This window comes from Oryx dammah, unplaced genomic scaffold, assembly GCF_014754425.2.
Source record: "Oryx dammah isolate SB20612 unplaced genomic scaffold, SCBI_Odam_1.1 HiC_scaffold_14, whole genome shotgun sequence".
Lineage (NCBI taxonomy): Eukaryota > Metazoa > Chordata > Mammalia > Artiodactyla > Bovidae > Oryx > Oryx dammah.
The window spans coordinates 14,130,429-14,148,924 of record NW_024070198.1 but is presented as its reverse complement, the minus strand read 5'-3'; the positions used below and the strand labels follow the sequence as shown (position 1 = coordinate 14,148,924).

At 42.7% G+C, this 18,496-nt stretch overlaps 1 protein-coding gene across 2 annotated transcripts in view; it reads left to right on the top strand.

Annotated features, from left to right (window-relative positions):
• Positions 1–18,496, top strand: part of MYOF (myoferlin) — a 177,808-nt gene that overhangs the window by 130,721 nt on the left and 28,591 nt on the right. For both annotated transcript variants that reach the window (XM_040254539.1, XM_040254538.1), the window contains 10 exons: positions 1,017–1,125; positions 2,823–2,900; positions 5,366–5,547; positions 5,641–5,799; positions 5,925–6,023; positions 6,936–7,097; positions 9,035–9,200; positions 12,556–12,632; positions 15,952–15,963; positions 18,156–18,254. In XM_040254539.1, the coding sequence (XP_040110473.1) occupies positions 1,017–1,125; positions 2,823–2,900; positions 5,366–5,547; positions 5,641–5,799; positions 5,925–6,023; positions 6,936–7,097; positions 9,035–9,200; positions 12,556–12,632; positions 15,952–15,963; positions 18,156–18,254 (1,143 nt within the window). The remainder of the gene's footprint in view (positions 1–1,016; positions 1,126–2,822; positions 2,901–5,365; positions 5,548–5,640; positions 5,800–5,924; positions 6,024–6,935; positions 7,098–9,034; positions 9,201–12,555; positions 12,633–15,951; positions 15,964–18,155; positions 18,255–18,496) is intronic.

Here is an 18,496-nt window from a genome sequence, read left to right as displayed (position 1 = left end):
AGTAATAAATAGCCAAAATTCAAATTATATTCACAGAGGGAAGACACATGCATGTTGGATATAAGGCCACCGACTCCACCACTGTAAGATTGCACCTAATTTGGTAGAAAGCCACACATCATAGGAGCTCAGCAATGTAGAATAAATAGACCATTGACACGTGGAAGGTTCTAAGAAGCCTGTTTAATATTGGTTCACCTAGCTTTTTCTTCAAGTGTATCTGTTCCAAAGCCTTTGCTATGGGTGACATCTATTCAAACATTCCAAGCTTAGGTTCTTTGGGTCATACTCTGGAAACTACCACTGTTCAACAAGCCAAGAAAGTTAAATATACAGGTGTGAGAGGAAGGAAAACAGAAGGTTGGCTCACAAAATCAGAGAACGATTCACACGGAAGCACAATAGAAAGGCAACGAGGAAAAAAGCAGAATGGTAGAAGAAAAGAATTAAGAAAATGGTGGTGATTGATTTACATCAGTGAGGTGGTCAGGGACCATTTTTGGAAATTTGTGTTTGGACACAACCTATTTTTATATTTCTACACGCTAACCTTTCTCTGTTCTTCCTCCACCACTTTTTCTTCCTCCCTTCCTCCTAATACTCTTATGTATCCTTTGTGCTTTCCTCCCCCCACCTCCCAGAGCTTCCCTGGTGGCTCAGATGATAAAGAATCCACCTGTAATGTGGGAGGCCTGGATTCGATCCCTCCAGTATTCTGGCCTGGAAAAGTCCATGGACTGTACAGTCCATGGGGTCGTAAAGAATCAGACTGAGTGACTTTCACTTTTCTTTCCCCCACCCCTCCACCCCCAAGGGGTGGGTTTGGTAAACCTAGTCTTGAGGTAGAAAGGCTGGCTCTAGCTTCCCACTCGGTCACTGTGCTGGGCTTCATTCATTTTTTAAATTGGAATGACTGGATTAAGAAAAATTCTTAAAACTGGCCATTCTATTTGTTTCTAATTCTCACCTCTTCATTTTTAGGCATTACTGATTGGTTTTCCTGCCTCTTATTTTAGGGCGCAGACACTACCGAGGATGGAGAGGAAAAGAGCGTAGAAAAACAGAAGCACAGCGCCACCACGGTATTTGGAGCAAACACTCCCATTGTTTCCTGTAATTTTGACAGTAAGTCTTTTTTTTTTTAATTTAAATTTATTTATTTTAATTGGAGGCTAATTACTTTACAATATTGTATTGGTTTTGCCATACATCAACATGAATCCGCCACGGGGGTACACGTGTTCCCCATCCTGAACCCCCCTCCCACCTCCCTCCCCATACCATCCCTCTGGGTTATCCCAGTGCACCAGCCCCAAGCATCCTGTATCCTGCATTGAACCTAGACTGGTGATTCGTTTCTTATATGATATTATACATGTTTCAATGCCATTCTCCCAAATCAGCCCACCCTCTCCCATTCCCACAGAGTCCAAAAGACTGTTCTATACATCTGAGTCTCTTTTGCTGTCTCGCATACAGGGTTATCGTTACCACCTTTCTTAAACATGTATTTGTGAATTTCATTTCTATGACTTTTATCTCAGGATAACTATGAATCACCAAATGTGATTTTTTAAAAATCCTTTTATGTAAATGTGACTTGTATTTTCATCATATCATGAATGTGATTTTTAAAAATACAGTTTTAATAGCTATATTTGGGGTAGAGTATGGTCAAATATTTAATCTTAACATAACCTGTCTGATATTTACTCCTTCTATCAAGAGCCCTCCAAAGATTATTTTAATTACTGAAAAAGTTCAAAAAGTTAAGGTTGGTTATAGTGATACCCTTCAGGAATTTTGGAATGAAGCAGACCTACTCTATAATAATAGCAGCAAATACTTATATTAGTCTTAGCATGGGCCAGGTACTGTGCATATATTATCTCATTTAATTTTTATAACAACCCTAGAAGGCAGGTACCATTATTGTTCCCAATTTCACAGGAAGAAATCAAGTACAGAAAGAATAAATTATTTGACCAAGATTTTGTAGCTTGTAGGCACTAGAGATAAAATTTGAACTGAAGTAGTCTGGTTCCTAGCATTTGCATAGTGAATCACAATACTCTGAAAGTGTTAGTCGCTCAGACCAATCTGACTCTTTAGAATCCTACGGACTGTAGCCACCCAGGTTCCTCTGTCCATGGAATTCTCCAGGCAAGAATACTGGAGTGGGTAGCCCTTCCCTTCTCCAGGGAATCTTCCCGACCCAGGGATTGAACCTGGGTCTCCTGTATTGCAAGCAGATTCTTTACTGTCTGATCCACCAGAGAAGCCCAGAATTTGTGTAGTGAATCACAGTACTCTACTGCCTCTCAAATTATGTGTGTTTGCAGGGGCAGGGTTGGGTAGCAGTGTAGTGGGGAGGGTCGTTTATGTATTAAAAGAATAATGAGAAGGAGTATAAAGTCTTTGAAATATCAAAGAAAAACTTAACAGATAACTGTTTCCTAGATCTGGTGCTGAAATGGTATATAGAAAGCCCTATTTCAGTAACTCTTAGAGACCCAGTGTCATTTTAAAGGTCGGCAATGACAAGCAGTACCCTAAATCCAGGTAGTTTATACCAGGAGTATGCTCTCCTGATTGATACACTTGCAATGAACTTCCTGTAGCATTTTTACAATGCTTCATTTTGCAGGAAACACTTGGAAGACACATTGTCACCACTGTATACCTTCTGTACATACAGTATAAATTGTGGGGAAATGGATTTGGGCAACCCATTTATATGAAATACATGTTATGTCCAATAGAAAAATAGCGGTTTACAGTGTTCTGTTTCTTACAAGTAACCTGCATCCCGTTCTTTTTAGGAGTCTACGTTTACCACCTGCGCTGCTATATCTATCAAGCCAGAAACCTCATGGCTCTAGACAAGGATAGCTTTTCAGGTAAAGGAAAAAAAGACTCCATCTCACATGTTATTACACAGCAGGCTAGCTCGACGCTACTTTTCATCAAGTGGATGCTTTGAGGTATTTCGCACAACAACAAAAAGCTTTTCGTTACTGAGAGTAAGTGGTTTGATATGCATGAAGTCAATGGCTCCATCATTAGACAATGGCTGAGTTTGTCAAGTACAGTTGCTGAGTGCCGAAGAAGATATGTGGCCTTTTAATACTAATAATCATTAAGGGATTAAGTGATGAAAAGCACCAAGAAGAAAAGTAGTTTCTGCTCTCTTGTTTATACTCACAGCTCTCTTTTTACCCCAGAACTCTTAGGTTGATTGCCAAGTCAGCACATTTATGTATATATAAATATTTTTCGTAGCTCTCTAAGTTGACAAAATGATTACCACCAGTTCACCCATTTCCCTACTTTGGAGTCCATCTTGACCTCCTCTGCTGCCTGCTCCCCAAATTTCCAGCACCAACAAGCCATGAGACTTCATCACCCGTCACACTGACACCCTAGTTTTGCTGCCTTTGGACTGGTTCTCAGAGGAAGCTTCTGGGCGCCTGCTGCTTGGGAATTTGTGTGCTGTTGCTCGTGTAACTAGCTCCTGGGCTCCCTGGGCTAGTGGTGGTGGTGTTCAGTTGCTCAGTCGTGTCCCACATTTTGTGACCTCATGGACAGCAGCAGACCCGGCTTCCCTGTCCTTCCCTGTATTCTGGAGTTTGGTCAGACTCATGTGCATTGTGTCGATGACGTTACCCAACCATCTCATCCTGTGTCACCCCTTCTCCTCCTGCCCTCAATTTTTCCCAGCATCAGGGTCTTTTCCAGTGAGTTGGCTCTTCACATCAGATGGCTTCACCTTCAACATCAGTCCTTCCAATGAATATTCAGGATTAATTTCCTTTAGGATTGGCTGGTTTGATTTCCTTGCTGTCCAAGGGACTCTTAAGAGTCTTCTCCAGCACCACAATTAGAAAGCATCAGTTCTTCAGTGCTCAGCCTTCTTTCATGGTCCAACTCTGATAGCTGTACATGACTACTTGAAAAACCATAGCTTTGACTATAGGGACCTTTGTAGGCAAAGAGATGTCTCTGCTTTTCAATACTCTGTCTAGGTTTTTCATAGCTTTTCTTCCAAGGAGCAAGCATCTTTTAATTTCCCTGAGCTATAGGAGGAGAATTCCACTTCAGGACCTGCAGGCCAGCAGAGCATCCCTTATGGAACCAGCTCTAGGACCAGTTGCCTGACACTCTGGCATGCTCACATCAATTGTGAGGTGTGTTCTGAGCACTAACATTAACCAACATTTGTGAATGGTTTTCCTTTTCTCACAAAGCAGATTACCGCTCTAATACCGCTCCAGAATGGTTTTTAAAGACATTTTTGAATATTCACCACCAGGGGGCACTCGATCATTGCAAGTCAAAGTTAATTTCTTGACTAAAGTTGCGTAAAACTCGAAGCACATGCCTTGCAGTTTGAAACGGAAGATATACCATCAGGGTAAAAGCAAGGAATCCCATTCATAAGATGCTGCAATGCTTAAAGCTAGGCATCCTTTCAGCTTGTGCAAAAGCTTCCAAGTTAGACAGCAGGGTATTGCTCACAGAGGTCAGCTCCCAGGCAGTTGTAAAAAGGTTTGGTGAAATTATTAAGCATGGAGAAGTAAGTTACTTCTTTTTTTTTTTTTTTTTCTTTAGCTATTTTCAGTAGTAGTGAGGTATAGTTGGCAAAGTTTAAAGTGAACAACGTGATGATTTGACATATGTACTCCTTGTGAAAGGGTTCCCACAGTTGAGTGAACACATTCATCGTCTCTCAAATTTACGTTTTGTGAGTCGGTACAAACACTTAAGTTGTATTTTCTTAGCAGATTTCAGTTATACGAAAAGTATTAACTGTAGTCATCATGTTATTCACGGGATCCTCAGACCTTATTCATCTTGCAGGTGAAGTTTATACTCTTTAATTCATATCATTTCCCCTGCCCCCAGCCACCGCTGGGACCACCGTTTTCCTCTCTGTTTCTTTGAGTTAATTGTCTGTTTCACATGTAAATGACACCCTGTAGTATCTGTCTTTCTGTGTCTGGCTTATTTCACTTAAGCCATCCAGGTTCCTGCATGTTGTCACAAATGGCAAAATTTCCTTCTTTTTTAAGGCTGAATTATATTTTATTGTATGTATGTATCTACCTAGATAGATAGATACTTTTTCTTCATGCATCTATAGTTTGCCTTTCATTTTGTTGGTGATTCACCTTGCTGCACGGAAACCTTTTTAGTTTGAGTTAATTCCATTTGTTTATTTTTGCTTTTGTTGCCTTTGTTGGATCAAATTAAAAAACTATGGCCAAGTCAGTGTCAAGGAGCCTACCCCTATGTTTTCTTCCAGGAGTTTTATGGTTTCAGACCTCAGCCATGGCCCACTGTTACTCTTTTTTTTCTGTTTTAGATCCATATGCTCATGTCTCCTTCCTTCACCGAAGTAAAACCACTGAGATCGTCCACTCAACTCTGAATCCGACATGGGACCAAACGATTATATTCGATGAAATTGAAATTTACGGGGAACCCCAAACCATCCTACAGAACCCACCCAAGGTTATCATCGAACTTTTTGACAATGACCAAGTGGTAAGTAATTTAGCATTTCTAAGATGATTTAGGGAATGATGGAGATTTATAAGGGTGTTTGTCAGAGAATTTCAGGAGTGCTTGTTTCTCTAGGGCAAAGATGAATTTTTAGGGCGAAGCATGTGCTCTCCTCTGGTGAAACTAGACTCAGAAATGGACATCACTCCCAAACTTCTCTGGTACCCAGTGATGAATGGAGACAGAACCTGTGGGGATGTCCTTGTAACTGCAGAGTTGATCCTGAGGCACAAGGTACTTACTGAGTTCTCACTCATACATTTTTTTCAGAGTGGCCAATTAAAACACTTGTTAACAACTCCAGACACTGTTTACTTGAACCAAAGGGAGGCATTGACTTTTCCATGTTTGTTTCACAGGATGGCTCCAACCTTCCCATTCTTCCCTCGCAAAGGGCACCAAATCTGTACATGGTCCCCCAGGGCATCAGGCCTGTGGTTCAGCTCACTGCTATTGAGGTATGCTGCTTGCTCTGTTTTATTGGTCAGATCAAATGGATGTGGCCACCCAACTGGAATCTTTTGTATAGGAATGTCTCCAACTTCCTTTAGAATTTGTCCACAAAAAGAAATATTCATGGAAAATAGAATACTCATCAAAGCAATAAAAACAAGTTAATCCCAATATTGCTGAGGGAATTTAGAATTCCCATTTACTGGGAGCCAGTGGATTTCTAGGTTTCCCGGGTCAACTGGAGAACTGGGAGAGAGAAGATGGACTCAGAGCAGCATTCTGTGTGTGCTGAGAAAAGGGGACCTGAGGAGGAGGTGGAGGGAGGGATGGGAAGAATGGGAAATGGTGACGTGTCGGGCAGTCTGAGCAGATACAGGTGGAGGGAACTTGATGGACAGCATCCTGCCTACTAGTGAGGGCTCCCTGTTTGTCCAGTCAGCAAGCTGTTACTTGGAGGTTTCCATCCTCAGGCTGCCTTGCTAATAAGACTGAGACAGATGACTTTAAACTACAGCTCTTATTTTTGAATAAATGCCTGCAGGTCAGACTCTGTGTTAAGAGTTTTACACTTGATCCTCAGAATAACCCTATGATGGGGAATACTTTCAGCTCCTTTTGTAGCTGAGCCAGAGAGGTTACTAACTTGCCAGAGTTTTCAGAGCTGTGGTGCAGCCAGGATTTGATCCCCGCGCTCTTATCTGCTCTGCTCTTTATCCGCTCAGATAAGGGAAGAAAATGGGCAAAAACACTTTCTCTGTCTGACCTCCAGTCTTTCTAGCATTACATCCTCAGAGATTTGAGGCAAATCGGTACAAGTCCATCTTAAAGAATTTACCAGTTATTAAGAAAGAATGTTTCCTTTTGAATATTTTTAACATGCTGGGTTTTCTTCCCTTCTCTTTATATTGTTTTCTTAGATTCTAGCTTGGGGCTTAAGAAATATGAAGAATTACCAGATGGCGTCTATCACCTCCCCGAGTCTCATTGTGGAGTGTGGGGGGGAAAGGGTCGAGTCAGTGGTGATCAAGAACCTGAAGAAGACACCCAACTTCCCAAGTTCTGTTCTCTTCATGAAAGTGGTACTGTATCAAGACTCCATAATAGTTTATGTGTGTTGCCTTGCTGACTTTACTTGAAAAATGAATATGTACAAATCCATACATTATATATTACTATATTTCCAAAGTCCGACAACAAATAGAAAAACCCTGCCTTAGTCTGCTTGTCAGGGACTATCCTCCCTTAGATTCTCACACTGTAGCAATAGTTCCTTAAAGCTTCAAAAAGCCCCAGTGACACAAGTATCTATGAGCAATCCTAAGGTATTTCTCCAGGAAACTTTCATCTAGTCAGCTGTCTATGACAAGCTCTTAGTCAGTCTTCCAAGAACAGAATATTAACCCCCAGCCGTGCCCCTGTAGGTGTGTGAACCAGAATCCCCCATAGTGACCGGCTGGCTGGGAAAGGGAGCTGCAGAGTAATGGGGTGATGGGGCTTGTCCTAGCAGCCTGTGACTGTGCCCCACCTCCAGGCTTCCCTAGGGATGGTGCCCACTTTTGTTCCATTGATGTTCCCCTCTGGTTATTAGAAGTTTGGCAGCCTCAGATCTGGTAAACAGTCCTCCATTGCAGACCCCATAATACGCTGGAGCAAGAAGAGGCTACTCCATCTTTCCATCTTTAAAGCAGTTAAATCCTTAACTTTTTAAAACAGAAAAACCTTTCTTATTATATTCTACCAGAAAAAGAGATACAAAGGCATTTCCTCAGTTTTGATGGGGTGGAAGTTCCAGAACCTCCCCATTCCTTTTCCAACCCCAGTCATTTTTCTGACCTTGGGGCCTCCAACACACGGCTCTTGAACTCTAGGGTCATGTGGCTTGACTCCTCCTCTTACGGATAAGGAGACCAAGGCTTGGCGGGAAAAATGCCCTCTGTAAGTTCCATAAGCATGCCAGGTGCCGCCTGCTGTGCCCAGAGACTGTCAAGGCTACAGCGGCAGCTACGCAGAGCCCAGTGCTGGCTGCGTTCACACTGCCTGCATCAAGTCTTCAGGCTTGCAGGGCAGGCATTTTCATCCCTCTCATGTGTGCTGTGGAGAAAACGGAAAGGTTAAGTGATTTACATGAAGAGACACAGCTAGCAAGTGAGTGGCCAGAGTTCAGACTTCAGGTTTGTCCAGCTTCAAAGCCCATGCTTTCCCCTTGGGATGCTACCAGTGAGCACCCCTTGGAGGCTCTGAGCCAGAATCCCAGAGGGAACCCAGGGCCACTCCGCCCATCCTTGTCCTCTCGCCAGCTCCCTCCCTGCCTTCCAAGCTCTAGTCTGGGATCTAGCCTTGGTCAGAAGTGAGGAAAGCCTCTCAGGTGTCCCCAACTTCTATTCCTGTGCAAGGACAGAGGTGGAAATAATTTGAACCACACACCAGGCAGACCTGAGACCAGCCCGTGATTCCCCAATCAGACAGTGTCTCCAAGGTCACCAGACTGTACGTAGAGGAACCAGGAGACAGTGAGAAAAGCGCATCCTATTTTGGCATTGAACTTCCAAGGCTGAAAGACTCCCAAGCCGCAGTTATTTCCTGTGAAGGTTCAGTTTTACCTCAGTCATTTCTAAATTTTAACTAATTCTAACAAAGTGCTGACTTCACACCCTGTTAACAGAGCCAGGCACTAAGGTACAGTTTTAGGCACTTCATGTTCATTAATTCAGCAACCCTACTGTTATTGAGATCCCTGGGACACAGAAAGGTTCCCTAAGATCATGTCATGCAGCTGTCAGTGGCAGAGCAGGGATTTGACCTCAGGCATCTGGTTCAGAGCTCAGGCCCTTCGGCTCTAGGCTGCTGGCTTGTCATGCTTGTTACTGAACTGCTCACTGTGGGGCCCTGGGCCTATGCCAAATGGGCAGAGAGAGCCTGAGATGGTCCCTTTGGGGGAGTTAATTGGCAAAGCTGCCCTTGTCAGGACTTGTAGAGAGAAGTGACATCTACCTCTGTGACCCACCTCCCTCCCCAGTTCTTGCCCAAGGAGGAACTGTACATGCCTCCGCTGGTGATCAAGGTCATCGACCACCGGCAGTTCGGGCGCAAGCCCGTCGTGGGCCAGTGCACAATTGATCGCCTGGACCGCTTTCGCTGTGACCCTTATGCAGGAAAGGAGGACATCGTACCACAGCTAAAAGGTAAATGCAAGAGAGGAACTGAGAAAGTAGCATTGACATGAATACACAACCATGTGTAAAACAGATAATGTGAAGCTGCTGTGTAGCACAGGAAGCTCAGCTTGGAGCTCAGTGATGACCTAGAAGGGTGGGGTGGGGAGGCGGGAGGGAGGGCATGCATGCGTACTTACAGCTGAGTCACGTTGTACAGCAGAAACTAACACAACATTGTAAAGCAGTTATCCTCCAGTTTTTAAAAAAGGAAAATCCAGGTCTCTAAGTAACATCTTGGGTCTTTTCATGTTGAACTGATTTCATCTTTACCAAGTTCTCAAGGTCCAAGTACTTATTCTCCAGGTTTTGCAGATGAGGGAACAGTTTGATTGACAGCACGCCTTCCCAAGGTGTAACCTTCCCAAGGTGATACAGTTAGTAAGTGGCAGAGCTCTCCTTGAATCCTGGCCTCCTTTGGAGGGGCCCGATGCTGAAGCTGTTACCTTCTGAAATATCCTGCTCCTGGAAAAAACATTCTTTTGTGTGTTGTCCAGCAGAAAAATCACACGAGACAATGGGTGATTGCAGTTTGCCATGATAAATATTTTGATGGGAGATACAGGGGCCCCTCTGTGAGCACTGAAGGAGCAGGGAATTTTTAAATTGCTTTCTCTGTATTGTTCCACCTCATTAATGTATCACAACATCCTTGTGATGTGATTGAAACATATGATTTCATTGTTACCGATGGAGGAAAAAATAATACCTGCTGAGTTTAAATGCCTGGCTTTGGGTCACATAATTAATAAGTAAGTGATAGAGCAGGCTATAGTATTATCTTAGGGTTCTATATGAAATAATAACTATATGGATAGCATTTTGCACTTGTTCATTCAAGAATTACTTGTTTTTTAGTTTATCATGTGCCAGAGACTGTGTTAGGGGCTGGGGACTGGATCCCACCCATGAGCAAGATCCTAGAGCCCCTATGCTGGTGAGATTAGACCCAGCAGAGAACTGACACCCATTCAGCTGATCGCTAGCGGCCTCAAAACTGAAACAGATGTCTTCTGTTTGAGCAGCTGTGCTGCGAACTGGTTCTGTGTAATCTTCCATAAGGTTTGGTATTGATTTTACAGGGCCTCTGAAACTTACCTGCATTGTGGGTCTGAGCATCCCGAATCCCTGATTCAGAGAAGAGAGAAAAAAATCCACAGTCACACTTGTGCAAAACCGTACATGTGTTTATCCATACATTTCCCATGAAAAGCATTTTGTGCTGAATAGATGGTGCCTAAACAGCAACATTTTTATAACAAGGATTCATACAACTGCAGGTGTTCTTTTATCTGGGATTATAATATAATGGAGAGAAAGTGTTTTCCTGGTGTTTCTTCCTACTGCTTTCATGAGGGAACACTCTTTGACACAAATATGTGAAATCATTAGGAAGATATAAATGCAGATTTTCTCTGGCCTCGGAATCTGAGTGGACTTATGTATGTCAATAGGTCAGGGGCAGACAGAGTCCTCCTGGTTCATAATTCTATGTAGTTAATGTGGTCAAGGCTTCAGAGAGGTCCTGAAGAGGAAAATTCTTAGGGTGAATGGGGAACACAGTGTTCCCAAGACCAGAATCTGTTATTTTAGATCCACCTGATACTTTGTTTAAACCAAATTGAGGTAAGAGTGCAGGGATATGCTTGGTTGGTCTCGTGGGGGAAGCACACAGAGTAACTTGCCTCCCCTCCCTAAGGTTTTGTTGACCTGAGGACTGTGAAGTGGAGAACTGATGATACAGAAAGGACCCCCCGTACAGTTTGCCAGCATGCTGCCCGCTCACCCTTCTGTGTTGCTGCAGTTGTTGGGAGCTGGGGGAGAGCTATCTTGGAAGCACAGAGACTGCTGATAGACCTGGGTGGGCCACATGGATACTCAGCCACCTAGCAACAGCGTAGCAACTGGTGGATCATAGATTCTCAGTGTCAGTCTCCTCTGCTTCCCCAGTGTTCCCCCGATCATTTCTTTGACATTTACGGAGGGCCTGCTTTGCTCTGTACTCTGGTATGACAGTTAAAACACAAGCGTTAACGTCAGAGAGACCTAGATTACTTACTTCCAGTTGTGATTGATTGTTCAACCTGAAGCAGACTTGGTTTTTCTGAGCCTCAGTCTGTTTGTTTTTAATCTCTATAATGGGTATAATGCCACATATGCACTTATTCTACAAGATTTTTGAGGGGTTAAATGAGATCATGTATGTAAACAGTTTAGCCCACTGCCCAGCACATGGCAGGTGCTTAAAGAATGTGTTTTCCCTCCTTTATGTCCTATGCATCAATTGCTTGGTCAAACAAAAAGTTCTTTTGGCTTGGCAGAGTTTGTTCTGTCTGGGTTCTGGCCTTCTGATGACTGTCTGTCTGCCTGATGTCTTCATTCATAAAGGGCATCTGTACCTCTCACTCCATCCTGCCCCAAGTTGAAGCTTTGGCACCCCATTCAGCTGAACCAAATCTGGTGAGCCCCAGGGGGCCCACTCATGAGCCCTCACTCTAACCCCAGACTCTGGAGCCACAAATATTCTGGGAATTATTTAAAGTCAGGATGGGTGCCTTTTCTCTCTACATATATTGTAAGAGGGAGAAGGCAATGGCACCCCACTCCAGTACTCTTGCCTGGAAAATCCCATGGACGGAGGAGCCTGGTGGGCTGCAGTCCATGGGGTCACCAAGAGTCGGACACAACTGAGCGACTTCCCTTTCACTTTTCACTTTCATGCATTGGAGAAGGGAAAGGGCAACCCACTCCAGTGTTCTTGCCTGGAAAATCCCAGGGACGGAGGAGCCTGGTGGGCTGCCATCTGTGGGGTCGCACAGAGTCGGACACGACTGAAGCAACTTAGTACCAGCAGCATACTGGTAAGAACTGGGGTTGAAAGAGGCCGCTGCAACTTCAGCCCTGAAATGTGCCTATTCACCCTGCTTTGCTTTTCTGTGTCTTAGATCCCGTGAAAAAGAGGCTCCTTTTCTGTAGCCCCCTGGGGCCCCAGTATCACTCCTGCATCCTCTAAAGACATATGTTGATAAAATGCTTTTTTTTAGCATTCCCTATCTACAGGCATTGGGCTAACTATCTCAGGTGAAAGAAAAAAAAAAAAAAAAAACAGGCCAGATAATCCCCTTAAAATGTCTCAAACCAATCATATTTTGGGAAAAGTGGTGAATTGTTGGATTATTTTTCTACAGTCCGGTGTGGTCTTCTCCATTTAGTAAGTCTCGTCCAGGAGCAAACTCTACCATCCACTGTGTGGCTGTTAAACTTGAAATAGAAAGCTTACCACTATATTTTTGTAAGTATCTTAGATTATGAAATTGTCTTGCAGCCTCCTTTTTGTCTACCCCACCCTGCCGGGACGTTGTTATTGAAATAGAGGACACCAAGCCATTACTGGCTTCAAAGGTAGGCTTAGAACTGATCATTCATTGAATGATATTGGCTTTATCTTCCAGGTATCTAAGCGTTAGATGAATTCGGTCAAACAACCATTCAATGCGACTAAAGATAACAAACGAACTTATCACAGTAAAGAACCTGGCTCTTACATTCATCAGTAGCTTTGGTGACATTGTGTGAACTCATGTACTCTCCCCTCAGTCACCAAGGATGCTTAAAATAATACTTGGACCTGTGCTGCACTCTGCACAAGGGAGGGGAAGCTGGACAACAATAAGTTTTAAAATCTCCCCAAGTGATTCTAACGTGCAGGCAGGTGTGAGAACTGTTGATGTGGATGGTCTGAGTGGGTATCATTTGCAAGAGCAATCTCAGGACCAAATATACAGCATCACAACATTCAGAAGAGAGATACACGGAGCACACCAGTTCGTTTCCCCCTAAATGAAACAGAAGAGTCATGGATTTTTAATGACTCTATTTGTCAGTGTATGGGATATCCCTGACTTTTATATTCACTGTGGTTTTGAAATTAAGACACTGGTGGAAATGCTCACTCAGGACCCTATTTTAAAAACCATTCCATCCAGTTTGACAAGAAGGAAAGGGCTGGGGCGGGGAGTTCTCAGCCCAGAAAAAAGAAAACATCAAATATCTCCCTGTTTCTGTTGGCATTCATGATGGACTTTCACAGCATGTTTTAATGTGCAAACTGGCCAGAAAGTACACATGATTGCACTTTAATGTGTTAGGTCCATAAACAGTGCCTTTAAAGAAATCTACTTTCTTCTCACTGCATTAAACTCACTAACAACTGGACCATATTAAATGTGGGTTCCACAGCCAGCACCGCGTAGCAGTGTGTTTGATTCTATTCCCTGAGAACCCTCTGCAGTCAGAAACGACAATATCAAATTTGCAAAACCACTGTGTTTACTTTATAAACAACCCCAGATATTTTCAATAAAACAGTAGTAGCCCAGGGAGAAGTATAATATACTTAAGATCTTTTAAGTACATTTTCACAACTACTATGGAAAAAGCCAGTTTAAGATACTACCCTGTGATCTGCCCCCAGGTTCCATTGTCAAGCAGGTCTTTGTGCCTTCTGACAGGTATGGAGGATCAAGAAAAAGAATAAAGTCACCTATGCCCCAGTCTCATTCATTTCTTCCCAGTAGTTAAGAGATGAGGCTACTGTAGCAACACACAGTGAAAGCTGAATTTACAACATATTTTAAGTTGCAACCCAGTGGGATTGAGGAAGATCATATCATTCTCACATACTATATATCACTTTAATCAGCTGCTCTCCTAACACCTAGTGGACGTATACTGTGTTGATAAGAAAGGCTATTCGGAATGGCCTCTAAAAATCTGATTCCATCTGTTCATTGGGGAAGACAGGGCTCATCTATGCAAAGTCAAATGAGCAAAGTTGAGCTCTGGAAGAGCCAATGACCAGCTTGCTGATGTCCTGGATTATGTGTACATGTAAAATATGTCCACACATGTAACACACATAATATACACACATGTAACGTGTGCTGTGTATGTTACATGTTCATGCTTTGTGTGTGTGATGAATGTCTGTTACTACTGACTCAGTTCGAACCTTTTATATGGGTAGGTTGAGGGACTGGGTCAGCACTGTGCTGATGATGGAAGCTGGAGGCTGTGGCTTCAGGTGACAGTCTCACACTCACAGAAACTCATACCACCACCCTGCAGTGACTGTGACAGCTCTTGTCTGATGGTCTCAGCACCACCACAAGTAAAGTGGGAAATAAACACGGGGGTGGGGGGATCACTAAGTGCTAGCCAGATGTCATGGACATTCCTATATGGCCGTTTCAACGATTGCCTTCCAATTCCAGTGCTTAAGCAGTATGTCAACAGCACTCAGCAAAATGGCTTCTCCAACGACAGTGCATGTATGTATGATAAGAAAACGCACGAAGCTGCCTGGGGCTGCAGGGACTTCGCTCTAGAGACTTGAACTCTCCTTTCAGATTCTTTCTAGATTTTGGAGCGAAAGATGATCTTTAAACAAATGTGATTGTTTTAAGCTTCAGGGGAGAATCTGCTGTGCCCTGTGGATGTAATGAAGCAAGTTACTTCAAGTTGCTTCAGTTACGTTTCCATGTGAAGTTACGAGCAAGTGGACATGAATACATTTTCCTGTATTAATTCTAGATTTTAACATCAGCAATCTGTTTTGAAAATGCTTTTAAAATCAACTGTTGAAAAGGTTTCAAATAGATGAAAATAGATGTGAATAAAAAGATTCTAAAAATCTGAATTCAGAATGTGCAAACACTTTTGGTGTAAAATCCCTCTCTCCAAAATCTCAATTCAGTTGTGATGATTTAACTCTTAATCACACTTTGATACTAATCTAATAGAATTGCTACCTCTATCTGCCTCTCTGCTTCTCTTGGCAATTCTGTGTGCTGAACAAAAGTTGATCTGGAAAATGCTGAGGGGCACTTGCAAAAGAAGCCTCATAGCCATCCCGCACTCCCTGCAGGAAGTGCCTGTAGTGAGGAATCACAGTTCCCTTATATTGGAAATGAAGTTAGGAGGCAACAGTTCTTCAAACTGCCCCTGAGGGCGAGCTTGGCTAATGTTCCAGCAGGTACCAAGAGAAAAGTCAAACCCCAACATCCTAGCTGTCAATTCTTTCATCTCCTGGTAGATTCTCCATGCAGAAACTCAAAAGGGAAGGATTTGGTCAGTGAGAGACTTGACATCACAGAACAACTTTGATGGATGGATATGTATTTGGTACTATAACATCAACATGGGGAAAAAACAAGAAAAGATGCTTGTTAATAATGATATTGCAATCATGCTGGGTATAAACAGGATATTGCAACAGGTGTTTTTGAAGAGATGAGAATTAAGCCAGCTGGGAATATACTTTAAAAGCTAAATGGAATGAAAGGTTTGGGGCAGGAAGAACGATTATACCCTGCTAATCCCCCAACGCCCTATGTAATCACTGTGCTGGTGGACAGAGATTATCTAACTCTATTAAAATGGGACGTGGGTGACTACCTCCAAGCCTTTTGTTTTAATACTGTTTATAACTCTTTTGCACATTTTCAGAGAAGAAACCAAAAAGATGTGTTGAAACCAAAAAGATGTGTTTTAATGAGATCATCTTAAATAAATAAACCATCAAAATATTGATAATATAAATGATGGTTGAAAAATAATGTCTCTTTTTCTCTTTCTTGTTCAACCTAATGCTCATGGGTCTTTACCTCCGTGTGACCTATACATGTTTTGCCTTCTTCCTGACCATATATGTGATGAACAGCTAACAGAAAAGGTAACTGTTTTATACAATTTGCTACATTTATAATTCATGTATTTTCCTATAGCTGATATGTAAAAAAAAAAAAAAAAACAACTGTTTTTAAATCCAGGATTGGGTTTACTAATCCACAGAGGGGAAATAACTGTATGTGTAAACATATGTATACTGTACACAGAGAAGAAATAGTTTTTCTTGATTATTTCTTCTGTCTCACCCCCTGATGAAATAGGAGCTGTGTTGCTGATGACATACTATTTTGGGCAACCTGACTCTTTCCTAGGTAGATTAGGATGCAGGTGGGTCTGATGAGGATCTATTCTTGTTATAAATCTGAGTGGAATTTATAGTCATAGCCTGCTATAAACTACAGCCTTCTGGAGTTTGTGAGAATATTCCACAAGTGATTCCAAATGCCATCCCTTCTGCCCAAAGAACCACCAAAGGTTCTCAACTCTGGCTGCACATTGCCTGGGGAACTTTTGAAAGCATCCTGGATGCCAGGTCTCACTCCAGGCTGATTGAATTACAATTTTCAAGAATAGATTGGGAGCCACTGGTCTAAACAAAGCATAATGCCTCCGTACTCTTGCTTCACATTTTATAACCAAAGTTCCTCCTCTTAATCATCTTATTTGATGTCCAACCCTATGAGAATGATGTGGAAAGATAGTGTTAGCCAATTCAGTGGGTAAAGAAAATGTTGCTCAGAGATTTTAAACAGCATATCTAATGTGGTGTGGTTTGTAACATAAGGGTATGGCTTATAATGTAAAGGGTAGAACTTGAATTAGAAACAGTTTCTCCCATGCTTAGCTTAGTGAGCTTTATTTTGCAATGTGTTGCTGGCTAAAAGGGCTAAGGAAATTAAATAGTAGAAAAACACATACTGGAGGGTGGAATAGTAAACACACACTAAAGGGTTTTTTTTCCTTCACTTTACCCGTATATGTAAATGTTGTTTCCTCGCACTGTTCATGACCCCAGGGACTGCAGCATACCAAGCTTCCCTGTCCTTCATTATCTCCCAGAGTTTGCTCAAATCCACGTCCATTGAGTCTGTGCTGATATCTAACCATCTCATCCTCTTTTGCCCTCTTCTTCTTTGCGTATGGAAATCAGTTCAGTTCAATTCAGTCGCTCAGTCATGTCTGATTCTTTGCGACCCCATGAACCACAGCACGTCAGGCCTCCCTGTCCATCACCAACTCCCAGAGTCCAACCAAACCCGTGTCCATTGAGTCGGTGATGCTATCCAATCATCTCATCCTCTGTTGTCCCCTTCTCCTCTTGTCCTCAGTCTTTCCCAGCATCAGGGTCTTTTCAAATGAATCAGCTTTTTGCATCAGGTGGCCAAAGTATTGGAGTTTCAGCTTCAGCATCAGTCCTTCCAATGCATATTCAGGACTGATTTCCTTTAGGATGGACTGTTGGATCTCCTTGCAGTCCAAGGGACTCTTCAAGAGTCTTCTCCAACACCACGGTTCAAAAGCATCAATTCTTCTGCACTCAGCTTTCTTTATTGTCCAACTCTCACATCCATACACGACCAATGGAAAAACCATAGCCTTGACTAGATGGACTTTTGTTGACAAAGTAATGTCTCTGCTTTTCAATTTGCTGTCTAGGTAGGTCATAAACTTTCCTTCCAAGGAGTAAGCATCTTTTAATTTCATGGCTGCAATCACCATCTTCAGTGATTTTGGAGCCCCAAAAAATAAAGTCAGCCACTCTTTCCACTGTTTCCCCATCTATTTGCCATGAAGTGATGGGACCAGGTGCCATGATCTTAGTTTTCTGAATGTTGAGCTTTAAGCCAACTTTTTCACTCTCCTGTTTCACTTTCATCAGGAGGCTCTTTAGTTCTTCTTCACTTTCTGCCATAAGGGTGGTATGTAAATATCAACAGGATAAAAGAGTAAAAACAGTCAAATGAATATGTATCCATAGACTGTTAGAAAATCACCCAGTATGGCTGTGGCCATTAAAGCTACACACATTTCATTGGCCAAGGATCATCACTTCACCTCCAGCTTCCAGGTGGGAGAATTCTTATTGCTTTGATGCGTGTAAACAAAAGTCACATAATCTCACTTCTTTCAGGTTCAGAAGTACCTGTTTCTCTTTTCCATTACATAGTTTTCCTGCAATGATTGGAAATTCAGGTCATCACTAAGGTTTTTCCATTTTGATGTGTCTTTCTTTAGGAGGAAGAAATTGTTGACTGGTGGAGTAAATTTTATGCTTCCACAGGGGAACATGAAAAATGTGGACAATATATTCAGAAAGGTTATTCCAAACTCAAGGTACTCGGGCCTATGCAACTGTGGGTGGAGGATGAATATGCGTTAAAACAGGTTGCAGGCAGAGCTGAGTGAAAGCCTGAAAGGTCTGATGGTGGGGGCTGGGAGGAGGGGCCAGGAGCACCTCTCGGAGAGCTGTCTTGTGATGGATTTGGGCTTTGCTGAGATTTCCAGGGCTTGAGAACAGCTGTTATTTATGGTTTTTGTGACTGCCACTTTGGGGCTTGGGGACATCTGGCTGAGTG